This window comes from Pelophylax lessonae, assembly GCF_965119305.1.
Source record: "Pelophylax lessonae genome assembly, chromosome: 1".
Lineage (NCBI taxonomy): Eukaryota > Metazoa > Chordata > Amphibia > Anura > Ranidae > Pelophylax > Pelophylax lessonae.
The window spans coordinates 695,496,054-695,516,963 of NC_138768.1; the positions used below are offsets into that span (position 1 = coordinate 695,496,054).

The following is a 20,910-nucleotide window of genomic DNA, read 5'->3' on the forward strand; positions in this document are numbered from 1 at the left end:
CATTCCGCCTGCCCCTCCAAAAATTAAAAACACATACTGTAGCTGCTGACTTTTAATATTAGGACACTTACCTGTCCTGGAGTCCAGCGATGTCAGCTGTCGGGGGCTGCCGCCATTGCCGGTAAGGGAACCCGTCAGTGAAGCCTTTGCGGCTTCACGGGCGGGTCCCTAGTGCGCATGCCTAATGTCTTGGCGGCGGAGGAGGGAGCCGAACTTCCCAGGGACTGTGACGCGGCGCCGTATTTCAGAAGTGAGGAAGGGTACCTGTCAAAAATAGGTACCCCCCCCCGAAAAGTTGGCAAGTGTGGAACTCCGCTTTAAGGACTGAAAGCATTATATAGCTAGACTACTGGCATTTTCAGAAGGCAAGGTAATAAATGCTTGCAACATCTGCAACATCTCCAAAATACACCCTTTCCTAACCAACACCACCACAAAGCTAATTCATTCCCTGGTCATCTCTCGCCTCGACTACTGCAACTTCCTCCTCATTTGCTTGACTTTACATAGGCCAGACTCATCTACCTTACAAACATCTCAGTGTCTGCTATTCCTCTTTGCCAATCACCCAACAACTGAAATTCAAAACACTAAAAAACTTAAAAAGCCATTCACAACTTGGCCCCCAGCTACAGTACATCACTAACCTCATCTCAAAATACCAAAGTGTTCTCTTCGTTCCTCCCAATACATCCTGCCCTCTAGTTCTTGTCACCCTCTCCCATGCTCGCCTCTAGGACTTCTCCCAAACCTCTCTCATCCTATGGAAGTCCCTACCCCAAACTGCCCGACTTTTATCTACTCGATCCATGCCCAGATCCCCTGAACAGTAAATCTTTAGGTTCAGGGCTCGACAATCCCCGGGCGCCAGGTCGCATTTGCGACTAGAATTAGCGACCTGGCACCTGGGGTGCCCTGCAGGAGGTGTCCTGTCCCTTTTGCGCCCCCCACCTCCTCCTCGAGTGCACAGACTTCCGTGCCGTCCGAAAATTGAGGCCCCGGCTTTTCGGCCTTCTTGAGATGAGGCTTCCAATAGGGAACTGGCGCCCTCTTGTGGTGGCCGGTAGTAATGACTGTTTCCACTGCCTGTTAATGGGAACAGATGAGAGGGAAGTTTTTACAGGTTTCATCTCCCTGGAGTGTGGTTATTATTATTAATTTATTTTTTAAATTTAAAAAAAATAAATAATTTTTTTCTTTTTTTTTTAATTATTAAAAAAAATTTTTTTTTTTTTTTCAATTATTATTAAAAAAATTATATATTATATATATCTTTTTTTTTTCTCCTCATCACCGTGCCACAGCCGAAGGCCCCTTTCACACGGGCTGTCTGATCAGGTCCGCCTGTCAGTTTTTCAGGCTGACCTGATCGGACCCTTCATTCTCCTCTATGGAGCCATCTGATCCTGTCCGCCAAAAACAGACGGATGGTGGTTCTATTTTCTATCCATCCCGTGGATCAGATCAGATGGCATCGGATGGAAAGAGACAGACAGTCTGTTTCCATCCAATTGCGCTATAGAGGAGAGTGGGGTTCTAGTCGTATTTATGTGTAAATTTAGTGTCCGTTTTACTAAATAAAGCTTGTTTGTTCGTTTTAAGAGCCCGTTCAGACAGGGGCGACACGACTTGCTGGGGCGACCTGTGAAGTCAATGCAAGTCGCCTCCAGGTCGCCCCAAAGTAGTACAGGACCCTTTTTCTAAGTCGAAGCGACTTGTGTCGCTCCTATTAGAACGGGTCCTGTACTAATCAATGGCAGGCGACCAACTGCAACTTGTCAGGCGACCAAGTCGCCTGACAAGTCGCGCTAGTGTGAATGGACCCTAAAAAAAAAAAAAAACTGGCTCCTAACTTTTTTAGCTGGCTCCTAGATTTCAGGCAAATTTGTCAAGCCCTGTTTAGGCTGTCAGCAGATTGGCCTATACATTTTTGGCACAGTGCCAAAATATGGGCAACAATTGAGCTTGTGCAGAGCAGGGCGAGACAGTGTTTTACTGGATTTTAGAAACAGTACAGGCGCTTATTTTTGATGTGTTACATAGCTATACCTGGGGGCAATAGGGGCCAGCATGAAGTAATCTGGCAGGACTTAATTTTTGAACTGTCTCAATTTAATATATCTTTCCCCAACTCCATATCCGGATGCAATCACCCAGGACTGCTGACTATATTAGGACAGTGTTTCTCAACTCCGGTCCTCATGGCACACTAACAGGCCAGATTTTATGGGGAGATGCAGACTAGAATACTGCAATCACGAGCAGCAAATTATATCACCTGTGATGAATTTCAGTTTTCTTGCAAACCTGGCCTGTTAGTGTGCCCTGAGGACCGGAGTTGAGAAACACTGTTATTAGAAGATACTTTCCCTCAGTACAAGATCTCCTAAGCCTAGTCTTAGGCCCTGATCACATTCTGCAATTTTAAACTGTGGATAGAATCAGCACGATTCTGCCCTTAAAATAAAATATTTCAAAACACAGCAAAATGCGCAACGCACATTTAGGTGTAATAAATGGAGGAGTGCCTTGTATTATCATGTGATAGAAATACACAGCAAAAAGTGCATTTAAAAATCACACTAAGCTTGTCACCCATAATAGGGCAACAAATGTGCATAGGGAGCCAACTGAAGTGAATGGGCTGCCCTATGCGTGACATGCAAAGTGGTGTAAAAATTGCGCAACAAAAATCTTTGGGCCACCATCCTCTAACAGGATATGAAGAAAAAAAAAATGCCCTAGCTTGACAAAGTTGCACTCTCCATGTATACAGTATCTCACAAAAGTGAGTACATCCCTCACATTTTTGTATATATTTTATAATAACTTTTTCATGTGACAACACTGAAGAAATGACACTTTGCTACAATGTAGTGAGTGTACAGCTTGTACAACTGTGTAAATTTGCTCTCCCCTCAAAATAACTCAACACACAGCCATTAATGTCTAAACCGCTGGCAACAAAAGGGAGTACACCCTAAGTAAAAATGTCCAAATTGGGCCCAAAGTGTCAATATTGTGTGGCCACCATTATTTTCTAGCACTGCCTTAACCCTCTTGGGCATGGAGGTCACCAGAGCTTCACAGGTTGCCACTAAAGTCCTCTTCCACTCCTCCATGACAACATCACGGAGCAGGTGGATTTTAGAGAACTTGCGCTTCTCCACCTTCTGTTTGAGGATGCCCCACTAATGCTCAAAAGGGTTTAGGTCTGGAGACATGCTTGGCCAGTCCATCACCTTTACCCTCAGCTTCTTTAGCAAGGCAGTGGTCGTCTTGGAGGTGTGTTTGGGGTCATCATCATGTTGGAATACTGCCCAGCGGCCCAATCTCCGAAGGGAGAGGATCATGCTCTGCCTCTGTATGTCACAGTACATGTTGGCATTCATGTTTCCCTCAATGAACTGTAGCTCCCAAGTGCCGGCAGCCCCAGATCATGACACTCCCACCACCATGTTTGACTGTAGGCAAGACACACTTGTCTTTGTACTCCTCACCTGGTTGCCGCCACACACGCTTGACACCATCTGAACCAAATAAATCTATCTTGGTCTCATCAGACCACAGGACATGGTTCCAGTAATCCAAGTCCTTAGTCTGCCTGTCTTCAGCAAACTGTTTGCGGGCTTTCTTGTGCATCATCTTTTAAAAGAGGCTTCCTTCTGGGACAACAGCCATGCAGACCAATTTGATGTAGTGTGCAGCATATGGTCGGATCCCTGACAGGCTGACCCCCCCCCCCCCCCCCCTTCAACCTCCGCAGCAATGCTGGCAGCACTCATATGTATTTCCCAAAGACAACCTCTGGATTGGACGCTGAGCACAGGCACTCAACTTCTTTGGTTGACCATGGCGAGGCCTGTTCTCAGTGGAACCTGTCCTGGTAAACCGCTGTATGGTCTTAGCCACTGTGCTGCAGCTCAGTTTCAGGGTCTTGGCAATCTTCTTATAGCCTAGGCCATCTTTATGTAGAGCAACAATTCTTTTTTTCAGATGCTCAGAGAGTTCGATGCCATGAGGTGCCATGTTGAACTTCCATTGACCAGTATGAGAGAGAGAGAGCGATGACACCAAATTTAACACACCTGCTCCCCATTCACACCTGAGACCTTGTAACACTAACGAGTCACATGACACCAGGGAGGGAAAATGGCAAATTGAGCCCAGTTTGGACATTTTCACTTAGGGGTGTACTCACTTTTGTTGCCAGTGGTTTATAAATTAATGGCTGTGTATTGAGTTATTTTGAGGGGACAGCAAATGTACACTGTTATACAAGCCGTACACATACTACTTTACATTGTAGCAAAGTGTCATTTCTTCAGTGTTGTCACATGAAAAGTTATAATAAAATATTTACAAAAATGTGAGGGGTGTACTCACTTTTGTGAGATACTGTATTTATTCAACTGTTTACATGGAGGTTAAATACCCTTTACACATATGGTTTGGAATGCCATAAAACCAGGAATTTTTAGCACATTTTCCAGCTTTACAACAAAAATGTGTGAATCTCATATCAAAGGACTTCCTTTTGTTGAAAAACGCCAGGAAAAAGCGGATGTAAAAATGTGTTTTTAGCCACGTTTTTGACTAGTGTTTATGCACTTTTTATGGCGTTCGGGTTCTGGCCCTTTTTACATTAAAAACACTCCCTCTTATGTAAAAAATGTCTAAAAATACTAAAAGCTTGTTACATCAATTAGCAGCTTTTTTTTTTTACAGCTCAACAGCCTCTGCTCCTGGATGGACAGGCTATCGTTTTTCTACTGCCCCAAAACACTTATGCCTCTAAACAACTCTGAAATTTTGTGTGTGCATGGACACATAGGCTAACATGAAGGGGCATTTGAAGGCAGAAAAAAAAAAAAAACACGTCAGACGCCCCTAACCACAGCTGTAAAAATATCCTGTGTGCACGAGCCTTTACGCTTACCATAAAAACTGAACAAACAGAAAACCAGACTGCAGAAATTAAGGTACAGGATTAAATATTTATTCCACTTAAAATATTTAGGCAAATTTCTTTTTTACAAATCAGGCAAAAAAAAAAAGAAAGAAAAAAAGGCCGTATTGTTACCAGAGGGTGTCTTTGGGTCAATCTCTGTGCAAAACGTCCAGAATGTATAGAAATCTTCTGGCATAGTAAGCTTATACAAGCATTCTACCTCCTGTCGTAAGCTTGTGGGTACATCAGACTGATCTGACCGTCTCTTCTTGACATCTTCCTTTACTGTGTCACTATTCTGCAAACCAAAGACACAAATGCAGATAAACAATCCTGAATACTGTAAACCACACTCTTCATCATCTGAGATTTTTTCCATGAAGTGCAATTGTGATATTTCAATAAAGTGAAGATAAAGGAAAAAAACCATGCAATGTCTTAACACATTGATCCACCACTACAAAAACACGCACATTATACAGACTAATGCAGGTACGCTGGTTTGAACAGATCCTTAAAAACAAGCCTGACACATCAGAGGGTTAGGAATATATATAATAAAAAAATAAAAACATCCAGAGCTAGACTTACCAGTAACAGCTTTTATGAGAGTCTTTAGGAAGAAGAAATTGCTTTTGCCGTGCTGAATGAAATATAAAGCTGATAACATTAGCCTTTTTTCTCAAGTTGTCTTCCAGGACAACCTATGAGACCTAGGACTCCTACCAGTACACGTTAACTCCACAAGGCAGTCCTCTAGTCCTCCCCCTTCAGTATTTCTCAAGAACCGTAGGACATCCCTGCAAAAAAACATGCATAATACAAGATTTCACCAGGTGGGAATTCGGATGTCCTGGAAGACACTCAGAAAAGGAGTTACCGGTAAGTCAAACTCAGCTTTTCTCAAGTCGTCTTCCAGGACAGCCCATGAGACAATGAGACAGAACTGACCAGGTTAGGGAGGGGCCACTGCCTTGAGAGCCTTTCGACCGAAGGGCTGTTTCTAGGAACAGAGGAGGTCCAGGCAAAAATAATTAAGGACGAAAACTTAGACTAGGTGGCCACCTTACATACTTGTTCCGGTGAGGCTCCAGCCCTTTCAGCCCAGAATGTGGACAAAGCTCTTTTTGAATGTGCATTGTAGGGCTGCAACTAACGATTAATTTGTCTGTTGACTAATCTATCGATAATTTTTACGATTAGTCGACTAATCTAACGATTTTTTTTATTTTATTTTTTTTTGGCTTAATTGAGTGTTTTTTTGAATAGCTAATTAATCCTGTAATTAATACAGCCCCCCTCCCAGTACAGACCCCTCAGTAAGCCCCCTTCCAGCACAGACCCCTCAGTAAGCCCCCTTCCAGCACAGACCCCTCAGTAAGCCCCCTCCCAGCACAGACCCCACAGTAAGCCCCCTCCCAGTACAGACCCCACAGTAAGCCCCCTCCCAGTACAGACCCCACAGTAAGCCCCCTCCCAGTACAGACCCCACAGTAAGCCCCCTCCCACCAAGTACAGACCCCACAGTAAGCCCTCCCACCTAGTACAGACCCCACAGTAAGCCCTCCCACCTAGTACAGACCCCACAGTAAGCCCTCCCACCTAGTACAGACCCCACAGTAAGCCCCCCCTCCCAGTGGAGACCCCTCAGGCTCACCTGCTGCTGCTGGAGTGGCGCATGACATCTCGTCTGTGTGGGACAGTGGGAGGGATCAGCCTGCAGCGGCCCCAATCAATGCAGCGGCCCGGCCGGCAATGCTTAAAGCGGCGCTGCGGAAACATCTTGCCGAAAAATCCAACTCTCGTGCACAGTGTTCTCCACTGTGCACGGGCATCAAGGGCATTGCATTGTAAGTCTTTTTAGAAGTCTCGTACTCACAGCGGAAGTGAAGTTGAAAGAACCGGCCGTATCTTTGGTATGCATGTGACATCACGTGTTGACGCGTCGACGCCTTTCACGCACGTCGCCGATTTTTCGTAGTCGACTACGTCGACGTGTCGTGGCAGCCCTAGTGCATTGACAAATGGCAAAGAAACATTCCTAACTCTATAGGCTTCAGCAATTGTCTGCTTTATCTACCTAGCTTTGGTGGCCTTAGAGGCTCCATTACCCTTGTGTGTCCCAGAAAAAAAGAACAAATAAGGCCCCAGACTTCCTAAAGGTTTGGGTAACCTCTAGGTATGCAAGATGAACCCTTCTGACATCCAAAAAACTAAAAATCCCTTTCTTTCTCATTTTTAGGAAAAGGTTGGTAGTACAATATCCTGTGATCTATGAAAGAAAGTGGCTACATTTGGCAAAAAACCCCAGGTCAGTTTTTACCACTCTATCGTCCAAAATTGTGAGGAAAGTCTCCCTAATTGAGAGCGCCTGCTATTCACTGACCCTGAGAGCTGACGCAACTGAAACCAGGAATGCAGTTTTCAGTGTAAGCAATTTTACTGAAAAATCCCTCAGGGGCTCGAAGGGAACAGACACTAAAGCTTTAAGGACTAGAGACAGGTCCCAAGAAGGATCATGCTCTGACAACCATAGATTTTGACCTGGCAATTGCCTTGAAAAACCTTGCTATGATAAAGCTTTTCCAAAGGGGAGTACTGGAGGAAAAACACTAATGGCCGCAGTCTGAACTTTTAAAGTACTAAAGGATAGACCCTTGTCGGCATCCTCTTGAAAAAATTCCAGAATAGATGGAACATCGGGAGAAAATCAATTTTCAGACAACCAAGAGTTAAATTTCTTCCATATTTTGTAGTATATAGCTCTTGTGACAGGCTTCCGGGAATTACCTAGGGTCTTGACAGCCTTGTCTGAGAACCCCTGGGAGCTTAGTATCTGCTCTTCCGATACCAAGCTGTGAAGTTTAAGGATGCCACCTGAGGATGAGATACCGGACCCTGAGACAATAGGTCCTGTCTCCTAGAGAAAGTCACTGAAGGTTTCGAGGCTACATTCTTGCAGGAGTGATAACCATGGCCCTAGGGGCAAAAGGGGGCTATTCGGATCAAATTGGTGTTTTCCAGAAGAAACTTCTGGGATTAGTCTGATAGGAGGGAAGGCGTAGCAGAGGCTGAATGACCAGGGATTCACAAAAGCGTAGATCCCCAGAGACTGATCCCCTGGATTCAGGGAAAAGAATTTGTTTTGCTGATTGTTTGGGCTGCAAAAAGGTCCACCTCTGGGAAACGCCACCTGCTGGCAATTTCCGCAACAATTTCCGGGTTGAGGGATCAATTGTCCCGAGACACCTGGTAGCGGCTGACGCAATCTGCCAAACAATTCTGAGTCCCTTTCAGATGAAGTTCTGATATAGAGACTAGATTCACCTTGGCCCAAGATAGAATCTTTTGGGCTGTGAATTGCAAAGTCCGACTTCTTGTACCCCCATTTGTTGAGGTACGCTACTGTTGCAACATTGTCGGGTCGAATTTGCAGATGGTGGCCGCCAACCTCTGCATGAAAAACCTCTCAGGCCCTCTGCACTACCAGAAGCTCCCTTTGATTTGATGATGCTCTTGCTTCCACCTGGGACCATTCTCCCTGCGCTATCTCATTTTGTAAATGGGCTCCCTATCCATAAGAGCTTGCATCCGTGGTTAATCTCTGAGTTATTGGAATGACCCATTCCAGCCCTCTGGTCAGGTGAAGTGGCAACCTCCGCCACCACACAGGGTTCTCTTTAGACTTGAAGGTATGAATTCCCTCCAAAGTAAAGAACTTGGAGAGCCGTCCCAGTTCCTTAGAAGGAATAACTGAAGAGGACATTGGCGGAACCGCGCCCAAGGCACAGCCAGAAAGCAGGAGGTCATAAGTCCAATGGTTTTTCAGACATCTCTGAGCGAGACCCACTGGTTCGTTTGCAAGGATGCCATCATTTGATTTTTTTGAAACTTTTTCCCCCCAGAAGAAAATCTTTTGATCCAGTGAGGAAAACTCATACCCAGAGATATGTCACTCTTTGGAAAGGCTTCAGAGAAGACTTCTCTTTGTTGACTATTCAACCTAGTGACTGGAGGAACTCCTAAACCCTCTGGAGAGCCCTCTCTAGTTTCTGGCACAACTCTGCCCCTACTAGGAGGTCGCCCAGGTAGGCGATTGATCATAACTAATTTTGGTCTTAAAAACGTGGCCAACGCAGCACTTGGAACTGAAAATGCTAGATCTCCTATCTCAATGTTACTGCTAGTCGTAAAAACATTTGATATGGTGGGTGAATAGGGATGTGCAAGTAGGTATCTTTTAAGTCCAGCGTTGCCATAAAGCACCCCGGGTACAGCAGATTCCTGCAGATGTTGATTCCATGCGAAAGGGTTTGGATTTGATCGAGTGATTTAGAGAACGACGGTTCAATATCAGGCGATATTTCCCCAAGGGCTTTTTATCACAAAGATATGGGAGTAAAAACCCCTACCCTGCTCTCGGAAACCGGACCAGAAAGTTCTGATCTACCAAGTCTCATAACTGGGGATTCAAGGCAGTTGCCTTTACTCGATCTCTGGGCAGGCTGGTGACTAACAATCTCTCTGGCGGCTGGGAATCAAATTTAATTCTGTGCCCCCTGGTCACTAGATCCAAAATGAAAGGGTTGAAGTGATACCCAGCCACTGTGGGAGGAAGGCCCTTATTCTTCCCACTCTGCAGCAGAAGTCATTGTAGTTTGGCAGGCTGTTAAGGAGAGTTAAAACAAGACGCCCCCATCTCTGCTTTTGTGGCCTGTCCAATGCTTCTTGGGTCTGGCCTCCTCTCGCGGACCCTGCTGTCTACTCCTCTGCCCTCAAAAAAACTTTCAAGGAGTCGGATTATTTTTCTTTTCTGGAAACGACTTTTTTCTGTCAGCCGTACGCTACAGAGCTTCTTGTGACCCCGGGCCAAGGAGTTGGTCACCTGTTAGAAGAAGAGTCTCCTGACCATGTCTTAAGTCAGAGACTTCCTTCTGGCTGAATTGCTCAAAGCCAAGGTCCTAGCTGCCATCCTAACCGAGCGGAATCAGCCAGGAGTGGTGGTTGTGCAGATAACTGTTGAATTATGTACTCTTCACCCAAGTGCTTGACATGGCAGAGAAGTGACACAGACAATCCACCACACACTTGACTCTTACCGACAGGTGAAGATGTAATCAGCAGTAAGTGGTTATGGGACCACTAAACCCTGCTCTCATGGAATAAAAGACTGGGGTCATCCACAATTCAGACCGCCACACCCCCCCAATCCTTAGATATCAGTATTCCACATGGGATGATACACAGGAACGATCCGCCTTAAATGTTCAGGTTAGCAACCAACCTCAAGCATAGGGGAATTACCAAGAAGAATGCGTCCATAGTGCAGTATGTTAAAACCATTATTTAATAAAATCTTTAATAAAAAGGTCTGCACTCGCCATAGACAAAGGCACAATATGCAGAAAATGTATAAAAACATCAGATAGGCAACGCTCCCCAGTTTCCACCAAAAGGATGGCGACCTCCCGACTTCCGGGTGCGATGTGGTGACGCTGGCAAGCTGCTCCCAGGGAGGAGGGAGGAGCTTGCCAGCGTCACACCCGGAAGTCGGCGATCCTTTTGGTGGAAACCGAGGAGCGTTGTCTAGCTAATGTTTTTATACATTTTCTGCATATTGTGCCTTCGTCTATGGCGAGTGCAGACCTTTGATTTTATTAAATAAAGGTTTTAACATACTACACTATGGGCACATTCTTAGTATTTCCCCTATGCATAAGGTTGGTTGCTAACCTAAACATTTAAGGCGGATAGTTCCTGTGTATCATCCCATGTGGAATACTGATATCCAAGGTTTGGTGGGGTGTGGCGGTCTGAATTGTGGATGTCCCCAGTCTTATTCCATGAGAGCGGGGTTTAGTGGTCCGATAACCACTTCCTGCTGATTACATCTTCACCTGTCGGTAAGAGTCAAGTGTGTGGTGGATGGTCTGTGCCGTGTAAAGCACTTGGGTAAAGAGTACATAATTCAACAGTTATCTGCACAACCACCACTCCTGTGGAACTTTGATGAACTTTTACCTTTTATTATTTACGTACTAGCGCTGCTTGTGGATTATCTATTCAAATTTTCCAGTGTTTGAGCTAGCAGCTGGTGTCTCATAATGGGGCGCAGGTTATATTGTGTGTGTTTCGGCTCCATTGAAAGCCAGGAGAGATTTGTGGTCCAATAGACCCCAGATCTCTTCATAAAGGGCACCTGCCACGGCCCGTGCTATTACAAGGGATGTTGTTCATCCTTTGTAATAGCAATAAAGTTAATAAAAAGAAAATGTAAAGTTAGTGTTAAAAAATTCAGTTTACCCGTGCTTATGCGTAAATGCGAATGCGCATGTAGGTCCCTCACAAATGTAAACGGCGATCGCACCACACGTGAGGTATCACAGCAAACGTCAGAGCAAGAGCAATAATTTTAGCCCCAGACCTCCTGTGTAACTCTAAACTGGTAACCTGTAAAGGCTTTTAAAAACGGTACCCTATAGAGATTTTTTTGTATTTTAATTTGGCGCCATTTCACGGGTGGACGCAATTTTAAAGCATGACCTGTTTGGCATCTTTTTACTCGACGTAACATCTTTTAATTCCAACCAAATAATTGGGTATTATATTGTGTTTTTGTGCATTTTTTCCAACAAAAATTGCTTTTGAAAAACTGCTGTCCAAACATGTGACATAAAAAATATGCATTGCCCACCATTGTTTTCTCTAGGGCCATATACATACATGCATGCATATATATATTAGTTCCAGCAGTTTTAGCAGTCCCGCTAAAAGCGCAGATCGCCGCTATTACTAGTAAAAAAAAAATAAATAAAAATAGCAAATCTTTCCTCTAGTTTGTAGACGCAATAACTTTTGAGCAAACCAATCAAATAGGCTTATTGAGATTTTTGTTTACCAAAAATATGTAGCAGAATACAAATTAGCCTAAAAGTATGAAAAATGGGAATGTTATATAGCAGAATGAGAAAAATATTGTTTTTTTCAGAATTGTCGCTCTTTTTTTGGTTTATAACGGAAAAAAAAAAAAAAGCCGCACAGGCGATCAAATACCACCAAAAAAAAAAAAAAATATTTGTGGGGAAAAAAAAGGACATCAATTTTATTTTGGTACAGTGTTGCACGACCGTGCAACTTTCCATTAAAGTAACGCAATGCCGTATCACAAACAAATGGCCAGGTCATAAAGGGGGCAAATCCTTCCCGTCCAGAAGTGGTTAAAGAAGAATTACGGTATTTAATAGAAAGGATTTACAAATCCTTATTAAAAAGGAGGCTTTGTATCTAGACCCCAATGCTTGTGGTACTATCATTTATTTTCTCCCGAAAATCCATAAGGATGCTACACGGTACCAGGGAGATCCATTGTGAATGGGATAGGGTCTGTGTCAGCCCGAGTGGGGCAATATAGTGATTTCTTTTTTTTCTTAAACCTCTGGTATCTGAAACCAGAGCTTATTTAGGAGACACCAAGTACATTACTCAAATTTTAGAGGGTCTTTCTTGTTCCTCTGATGGTATTCTGGTAACTGCGGATGTAAGTTGCCTTTACACTATTATAGTGCATCAGGAAGCCCTATCCTCTTAAATGGGATCTTGCAGGTTCCCATTTCCCAAATAAGCATAAAAGATATATAATAAGTTTCTTGGATTTCTTTTTAAACCGGAATTATTTTTGGTATGATCACCAATTTTACCTACAGGTTATGGGAGTTGCAATGGGTGCACGTTTCACCCCCAGTGTGGCCAATCTTTTCATGGCACACTGAGAGGAGGAAACAGTTTTTCATCAACACCCTAAGCAACTCATCTGCTACCGCAGGTATATTGACGATCTGTTTACTATCTGGAAAGGAGATCTGGTCAGTCTCCAAATGTTTATGGACAAATTGTATCATAATAATATTTCCTTGACGTTGAATACCAACACGGAGAAAATGGTTTTCCTTGACTTGGAAATTTTCAAGGAAGGTAGTTCTTCTAGAACTCGGAATTACTTTAACCGCTTGCCGACCGCTCACTGTATATTTACTTCGGCAAAGCGACACCTACAGGCAGAATCACATTAATAAACGACGCTCGCTCCCTCCTCACTCCAGCCGCTCTGGGGCGCGCTCCCCCCGATGGTCTGATTCGGTACAGAACCAATCGGTGATTAAGTTCAGGCCAATGATTTTTGGCCTGGACCTGCTGATCGGTCCTGACCAATCACAGACCTAGCTGTGCCTGTGTAATGTAAACACAGGTGCAGAAAAGGTCCACTCTCCCCTCCCAAAATCCTTTTTGGATTTCATCGTGAGAAGAGAGGATCAAACTGCGAGTACTGCACAAAGCACGTGCACACACACCTAGCTAGGTACATTTAACCCCCGATCACCCAAGTTAACCCCTACACCCCCTGTCACATTGCACACTATAGACAGTGTATAGCAGTTTTCTATATTTCTGTAATAGTGTGCCTTGTGATATCATCATCACCCGCCACCTCCCCACATTAAAGATTTAACCCCTTGAATCCCCCCCCCCCCCCAGTTGACACCTTCACCTCGTCACATTGCACACTATATACAGGTATATAGTGGTTTTCTGTACTAGTGCGATTGTGACTTCAGTTAGCTCTAGCAAGTTAGTTTCTGACCCAAATAGGTTTATGGTACCCGCCATACCCCCCCCCCCCATAAAGATTTAACCCCCTGATCACCCCCAGTTAATCCCTTCATTGCCCTGTCACAGTGTCACTTTTATAGTGTACAGTTTTTTTTCTGATCACTATTATTAGTGTCACAGGTGACATTAGTTAGCGTTTATGCTAGTTAGCGTCAGTCTATCCCCGCCGCATAGTTAGAAAGATAATTTATCCCTTTGATTACCAGTAACACACATACACTAAACACCTCCAATACTAGTATAGTATCTAAACAGATCAATATCTTTGATCTGATCTGGACTATACTAGCGTCCCCAATAGTTTAGGGTTCCCAAAACGCAGCGTTCGCAGGATCGGTCATGACACCTGCCAGCACCTGCGTTTAGCCCCTCCACCCAGCCCACCCGGTCAAGTACAGTAATCAATAGATTACTGTCACTTCCAAAAACACAAAACACACGAAACCGCTGCGTTAGAGTCAGGCCTGATCCCTGCTAGCACTAACAGTTTTTTTTGTAGCGGTTGAAATAGTCCGACAACCAGGTGTTTTTTTACCTGCGAGTCACACTAGTGTACCTATAAATTTAGTGGCTAAAATGACCAAATGTTTGTACACTAGTGAAGAGGCCTACAGGATACTGACCATGTCAGATGAGAGCAATGGTGAGGCCTCACTGGCAGAATCAGGGTCGGTATACAAGACTGTAGACAGCAGTGTTTTCCTGACAGATAGCTCCGACGACGGAGGGGTCCCTGCTAAGGTCAGGCGTACCCGACCCCGTTCTGGAGTTGCTGAGGTGCATAGATCGCAGGGTGCTCGTATGTAGCAGAGTGTTGGTACTAGTGCCGCTCACACTTCTGGTGAACTGGCAAGCACCAGCCGCCTAGTACACCCTGGTCATAGACAATGTTCCCTTTAAGCTGCGCACATGCGCAGCCGCGCAGTCTAATTGACAGTCCGGCGCAGCACAACTTCAGACCGCGCAGCCGCGTGAAGACGGTGAAGGTAGTGAGCAGTGCACCCCAAGAGCCCGCCCATTGTGTGACAATAGCGAATGAAAATTCGCTATTGTCGCACGGATCCTCCTCCTGGCCAATCAGGGAGAGGGTCCTCCCGCTTCCTGATTGGCCGAAAGGCAAACCAACCCATGCCATTGGCCAAGGTCCGAGGAGGAGGCGGGAGGACTGAGGAGACGCGGGGACTGAAGATCATGCGCTATAAACAAAAAAAGAGCTTCAATTTTGCAAAAATAACAATATTTTTCACAATTTTTAAATATGAAATTCCCCAAAAAAATTTAAAAATCAAAATTTTAACATTTTCGGCCAATTTGTTTTATGCTACATAGGTTTGGTTAAAAAAAAAAATTCGCAAAAAGCGTATTTTGATTGGTTTGCGCAAAAGTTATCGCGTTTACTAACTAAGGGAAAGATTTTTGTCATTTTTGTTGTTTTTTTTTTTTTTTTTAACGAGTAATGGCGGCGATCTGCGATTTTTTTTGCGGGACTGCGACATTGCAGCGGACAGATCGGACCCTTGACTGACATTTTTGGGGTTACCAGTGACATTACTGCAGTAATCAGTGCTATACATATGCACTGTTACTGTAAAAATTACCCTGGCAGTGAAGGGGTTAACTGAATTGGAGAGGGAGGGGTTAAGTGTGTCCTAGGGGCGTGCTTCTAACTGTGATTGGACATGGCTACTGATGTAAGAACAGTAATCAACGGTCCTACATAGTAGAACCGTCTGATCTCCATTCTTACACAGGGAAGAATGACAGGCGGCTTTGTTTACATCAGCCGCCTGCCTTTCTTCCAGTGTCACGGACGATCGCAAGTGCCCAGCGGACATCGGGTCCGCCGGGCACACACGCGGGGGGGGGGGGAGGGGTCCGTGAGCGCGCCTCCGGAGGCGCACGCACGCTCCCTAGAAGCCTCACAGCGACGTAGTACTACGTCGCTTTGCCTGTGAGGGGCTGACCGCCCAAATAGTCGTGCGGCGGTCGGCAAGTGGTTAAGGGCCAAAGCAATTATAAGCTTTGACATGCTGGGCATCTTTTACTTGGCACAACCTTGGGGAATGTGTATTGCATTTACACTCCTTAAGCCCCGTACACACGTACCGATTGTCGGCCGTAAATATTCGACACCCGAACGATCGGCCAATTGTAGGCTTGTTAGTATGATGCTGCCGACAGCGCATTTTCGGCTGAACGGAATCTGTCGTTGCAGACTTTAAAATATTTGTTGGCCGTCACCAGAACGGCCGATTGTTCGTCAGTCAGTACAGATTTCGGCAGACAGACAGCAGATTAGCAAGACTGGGCATGCTCAGAAAAGAAAAAAAGACAAGGAAAGTTAACCATCGCATGACATCACTTCTGCAGTCGGCTGTTGTTGGCCGACAAAATTCGTGTGCAGTCTTTTGCAGTTTTCAACAGACACCGACAGCCCTGGACAAAAGACGGCCGATCGTTCTGCCGACGATCAGTACGTGTGTACGGGGCTTAAGGCCCCGTGACTGCCTTAAAATTAACTGCAGTGTATTTTTTTTTTTTTACTGAAATGTGTTTCCTAAACAGTTGCACTAACATTGTGTGTGATAAAAAAAAGGAACTTCCACTATTTTATTCTCTAGGCTATCTGCTTTCAAAAAATATCATGTTTGGGGGGTTTTATGTAATCTTCAGGCCTAAAACGGCGCAAACAAAAAAAACACTCTGGCTGCAAAAGGGTTAATTCGTTCAGGACTTCCCAGAACTTTCCTTTAATAATGTCCTGTAGTGATTTTATGAATAAAAGTACTGGTCCCTCCAGAATAGCCCGCTTATCTAGGCCCCATTGACACAAATTTGGGATGGGATGGTATAATTGCATGCATTTAGCCCTCCCTGTGTATGGCCAGCTCTAGGAAGTGGATGAAGCAGTTATGACAGACGTCAGGCGATGTGTAGTGGACAGCTCCGTAGCCTTCGCAATAGCCGGACAGGTAGCGAAGAGCCCGTGGCCCCTGTACGCTCCGCAGGTCAGCTCAGCCCTCACCTGTTGCATATCTTGTGTTGTTCTTTTCCCGCCTCCCGCCATGTCAGAGTTTAGCCTTACCGCGCCAGTTCGCCGTGACGTCATCCCTCAGCTCCACCCCGTTTCTTTCGCTTGAGGGGGTGTGAGTCAAGTAAATTATCAGCGTTACGTGCACAAGTCACGTGTTCCTCTGCAAAAAGGAAAACAAACAAAAAAAACACAACAAAATCCAACAAGTAGGGACATATAGATAGAACGCGCTGTAGAATGGCCGCTGTTCTGTCATAAAAAAAAAATGTGTGTACTTTTCGCAGAATGTCATTTGCCACTAATAAATATGGCGCGCCAGGCTTCAGCTGTTTTCTGACCCAGCCTTCAGCCGATATCTAGCATGTAGTGTCGGAGTTTAGCCTTTAGAGGGCAGAGCAGTTTAGAAAACGTTCACGTTTACCTGACGTCATCGTTTATATGCTCCAGTGAATCCTTTGAAGGGTTGCTCAAAATAAAACACTAATCATTCTAGACACGATTTATCCCTAAACTATTATCTCAGGTAGAGGTAAATGTTTACTCGTTACAAGTTTGCGGGTATCTAAACTACGTCAGCTGTTCAGATCAGTTGAATCAATTGACTCTAGGAAGGTTTTACCCCCCCTTATGAGAAGGACATTTTTTATATTGAGCTGAAGTGGTTAAAGTAGTGCAATGCTCAATATAAAAAAATGTCCTGGTCAAAAGGACACCAATTTGGGTGCAGTGTCACAGGGCCGTGCAATTGTCAGTTAAAGCAACGCAGTGTCGTATTGCAAAAAATGGCCTGGTCAGGAAGGGGGTGACCAGGCCAATTTTTGCGATAGGGCATTGCGTTGGTTTAACTGACAATTGCGCGGTCCTGCGACACTGCACCCAGGGGGGTCTTTGAGCAAGTTCCTGGCCCTTTGGGGGTTAGTAACTTGGGCAGGGATGTCCTTTAGACTCCCTGCGGTGGTTATAAGCTTGGGGGGAGCTGATGTTTCTTCATCCGCAGGTCTGTGCCTCACATGGCTGGGTCGGGCCAAAAATATAGTCCGCAGTTTTGCGGTCTACTCAAGGCTGTCCCGGTACCTGACCAGGCTGACCGAGATGAGCAGACGGTACTGCTGTCCGCGTGCATGACCAAGCTGACCGGCGGATGATGATGGATCGCCTCACACGGCCAGATCAGGCCAAAAATTGAGGCCGCGACATGCGGCCTACTCACGGCTGACTGAGCTGGCTGTCTGAGTGACTGACCAAGCTGTCCGGGCGACTGACCAAGCTGACCAAGCTCCTAACCGAGCTGTCCGAGCTGCTGATCAAGCTGACAGAGCTGACGGTGGACTCGCGACCGGATCAGGCCTGAAATTTAGGCCGCGACTTTGCGCCCTACTCGTGGCTGGCTGTCCGAGCTGCTGACCGAGCTGTTGACCAGGCTGTTTGAGCTGCTGACGGGGGTGACAGAGCAGCGGATGGGCATCCGCCCCCTCCTTAGGGGGGTGGACATATGGCCTGCCTGGCGCCCCCTTGTACCGGAGGGCGTAGTGGGGGTACTCTGCCTGCGCGTCTGCGTCACGGCGGGCATTTATGGTGGGCCACCCTTAGGTCTAATAGGGGTCTTTTTGTGGAACTTTAGCTGGTGTCTCCTTGCGGGACTGTGGTCGGCGACCTCCCCTGCTTGTTATGTTCTCAGGGTGAGCTTAGCATACAGCGACTCTACTGGGTCTGCGTCCATGCACTTTGGGTGCTCTGCGGTCAGAATGATTCTTTTTTACTGCACATGCAAGGTGGATGCACTGATTGTATCGGTGCAGAAAATTTTAACATGAGGGGGTGCCGATCCCCTCTCCGGCCCTGTAGATCCCCTAAAAGTGGCAAAGGTGCTCCCTTTTCCCACCTATCATGATATCTTTGTCATCACTGACTTTCTGCCTTTGGTCAAGTCAGTTAACGGTGCAGCAATGGTGGCAAAGTTGGGGACGAACCTCCAGTAGTAGCCAACTATGCCCAAAAATGCTCTGACCTGTTATCTGGTTAGGGGACGGGGCCAGTCCTCTGTGGCTTCTACCTTACTCCTTTGAGGCTTCACCAGCCCTCTACCCACAATGTACCCTAGGTACTTGGCTTCCTCCATCCCAATTGCACACTTCTCTGGGTTGATGGTGAACCCTGCTCTTCTCAAGGAGTCTATGACTGCCTGAACCCAGGGAAGATGAAACTCCCAATCAGTGCTGAAGATGACTATGTCATCTAGATAGATGGAAGCCTATCGTAGATGTGGGCGCAAAGTTTTATCCATGGCCCTGTTGGAATGTGGCGGGGGATGAGTGTAGACCAAATGGCATCCTCTTGTACTGGAAGTGGCCTTCTGGGGTGGAAAAGGCTGTTTTCTCCCTGGCTTCCTTGGTTAGGGGGATCTGCCAGTATCCTTTTGTAAGGTCCAGAGTGGTGATATACCTAGATGGACCCAACCTCTCAATTAGCTCATCCCCCCCGGGGCATCGGATATGCATCAAACTTGGAGATTTCACTAAGTTTTCTAAAGTCATTACAGAAGCAAAGAGTGCCGTTGGTTTTAGGCATCAACACGATTGGACTCGACCACTCGCTCTGCGACTCTTCTATGACCTCAAGTTCAAGCATTCTTTTCACCTCTTCTGATACTGCCACCCTGTGAGCTTCTGGAATACGATAAGGCTTTAACAGGATTTTTACATTGGGCTCGGTTACAATGTCATGCTCGATGACGTTGGTGAGACCAGGCACCCCTGAAAACATGTCCCTATTTCTTTGCAGAAACTCTTTTGCTTGTTGGGATTGGGGCATAGACAGGGTAGCAGCAACCTGTACCAGATCAATCCCTGCAGGGTCCCCTGACTGGACACCTACCAGATACATGTTCTCTGTCTCTCCAGGGTTTTAACAGATTTATATGATAGATCTGGTATGGTTTTCTTTTGCCGGGCTGGTGTACCTTGTAGTTCACCTCCCCCACTTTTTCTACTACCCCAAACGGACCCTGCCATTTGGCCAAGAACTTGCTCTATACCGTGGGTATGAGAACAGCCACCCGGTCTGCTATTTGAAACTGTCTGACTTTAGCCGACCGGCTGTATACCCTTTTTTGGGCATCCTGAGCCTTTTGCAGGTGCTCCCTCACTAATGGCATCACCTTAGCCATCCTCTCCCGCATTTGGGAGATATGTTCTACCACGGTTTTGTGTGGTGAGGACTCACTTTCCCAGGTTTCCTTTACCAGATCGAGCAACCCCCGGGGCCTTCACCCATACACTAGCTCAAATGGTGAGAAGCCCGTGGACGCTTGTGGAACCTCCCAGATGGCAAACAACAGGGCAGGGAGTAACATATCCCAATCCCACCCATCTTTCTGGACCACTCTTTTTAACATGTACTTTAGAGTTTTATTAAACCCCTCAACTAGGCCATCGGTCTGCGGGTGATAGACGGATGTCCGCAACTGCTTAATCTGAAATAGCTTGCACAAGTCCGCCATCACCTTTGATATGAAAAGGCTGCCCTGGTCCGTCAATATCTCTTTCGGGAACCCCCGTTTGTTAAAACATTTGAAACAATTCCAGGGCAATGGCTTTACAGGAAGTTTTCCTTAATGGGACTGCTTCTGGATACCTAGTTGCGTAATCTAGAATGACCAATATATATTGGTGCCCCCTTGCTGACTTCACCAGGGGTCCTACGAGATCCATAGCAATCTGCTCAAATGGCACCTCAATGATTGGTAAGGGTACCAGGGGATTTCTGTAGTGGGACACTGGGGAAGTTAACTAGAAAGTGGGACAAGATGCACAATATCTTTTAACCTTGGCCTTCACCCCTGGCCAGAAGAACCTTTCGGTTATCCTTGCCTCTGTTTTTTCCACCCCCAGGTAACCTCCCAGTGCGTCGTTGTGGGCTAGATCGAGGAGCATCCACCTATATGACTGGAGAACCAGCAACTGCTCTACAGTTTCCCCTTGGCTTTCATCCACTCGATAAACCAAGTCCCCCTTCAACGCAAAATTAGGAAACCTCTGGTCTGCTCCTGGCAGTTGTGGCACCCCATCAATAACAGAAACCTGCTCTTGAGCATTGACCAAGGTAGGGTCCCGTAATTAGGCACTACCAAATGCGCCCCTGGATACATCCAGGTCGGGGTGCACCGGCCTCGGGGATGTTTCCCCTTCAACCTCCTTAACCAGGAACTGCAACGGGGAGAGTTCCTCGTCATCCTCCCCCAACATAACCTGTAATGTGG

The 20,910-nt window shown here is 45.9% G+C and overlaps 1 protein-coding gene across 1 annotated transcript in view; it reads right to left on the reverse strand.

The window, feature by feature from the left end:
• The window catches only part of HPF1 (histone PARylation factor 1), a gene marked incomplete at its 5' end in the record, with an annotated part of 107,069 nt that extends 90,342 nt beyond the window's left edge, over positions 1 to 16,727 (reverse strand). Inside the window, 2 exons of the mRNA XM_082243991.1 lie at positions 5,084 to 5,249; positions 16,644 to 16,727. Of these exons, the coding sequence (XP_082100117.1) occupies positions 5,084 to 5,249; positions 16,644 to 16,727 (250 nt within the window). The remainder of the gene's footprint in view (positions 1 to 5,083; positions 5,250 to 16,643) is intronic.
• Between the last annotated feature and the right edge of the window lie 4,183 nt (positions 16,728 to 20,910).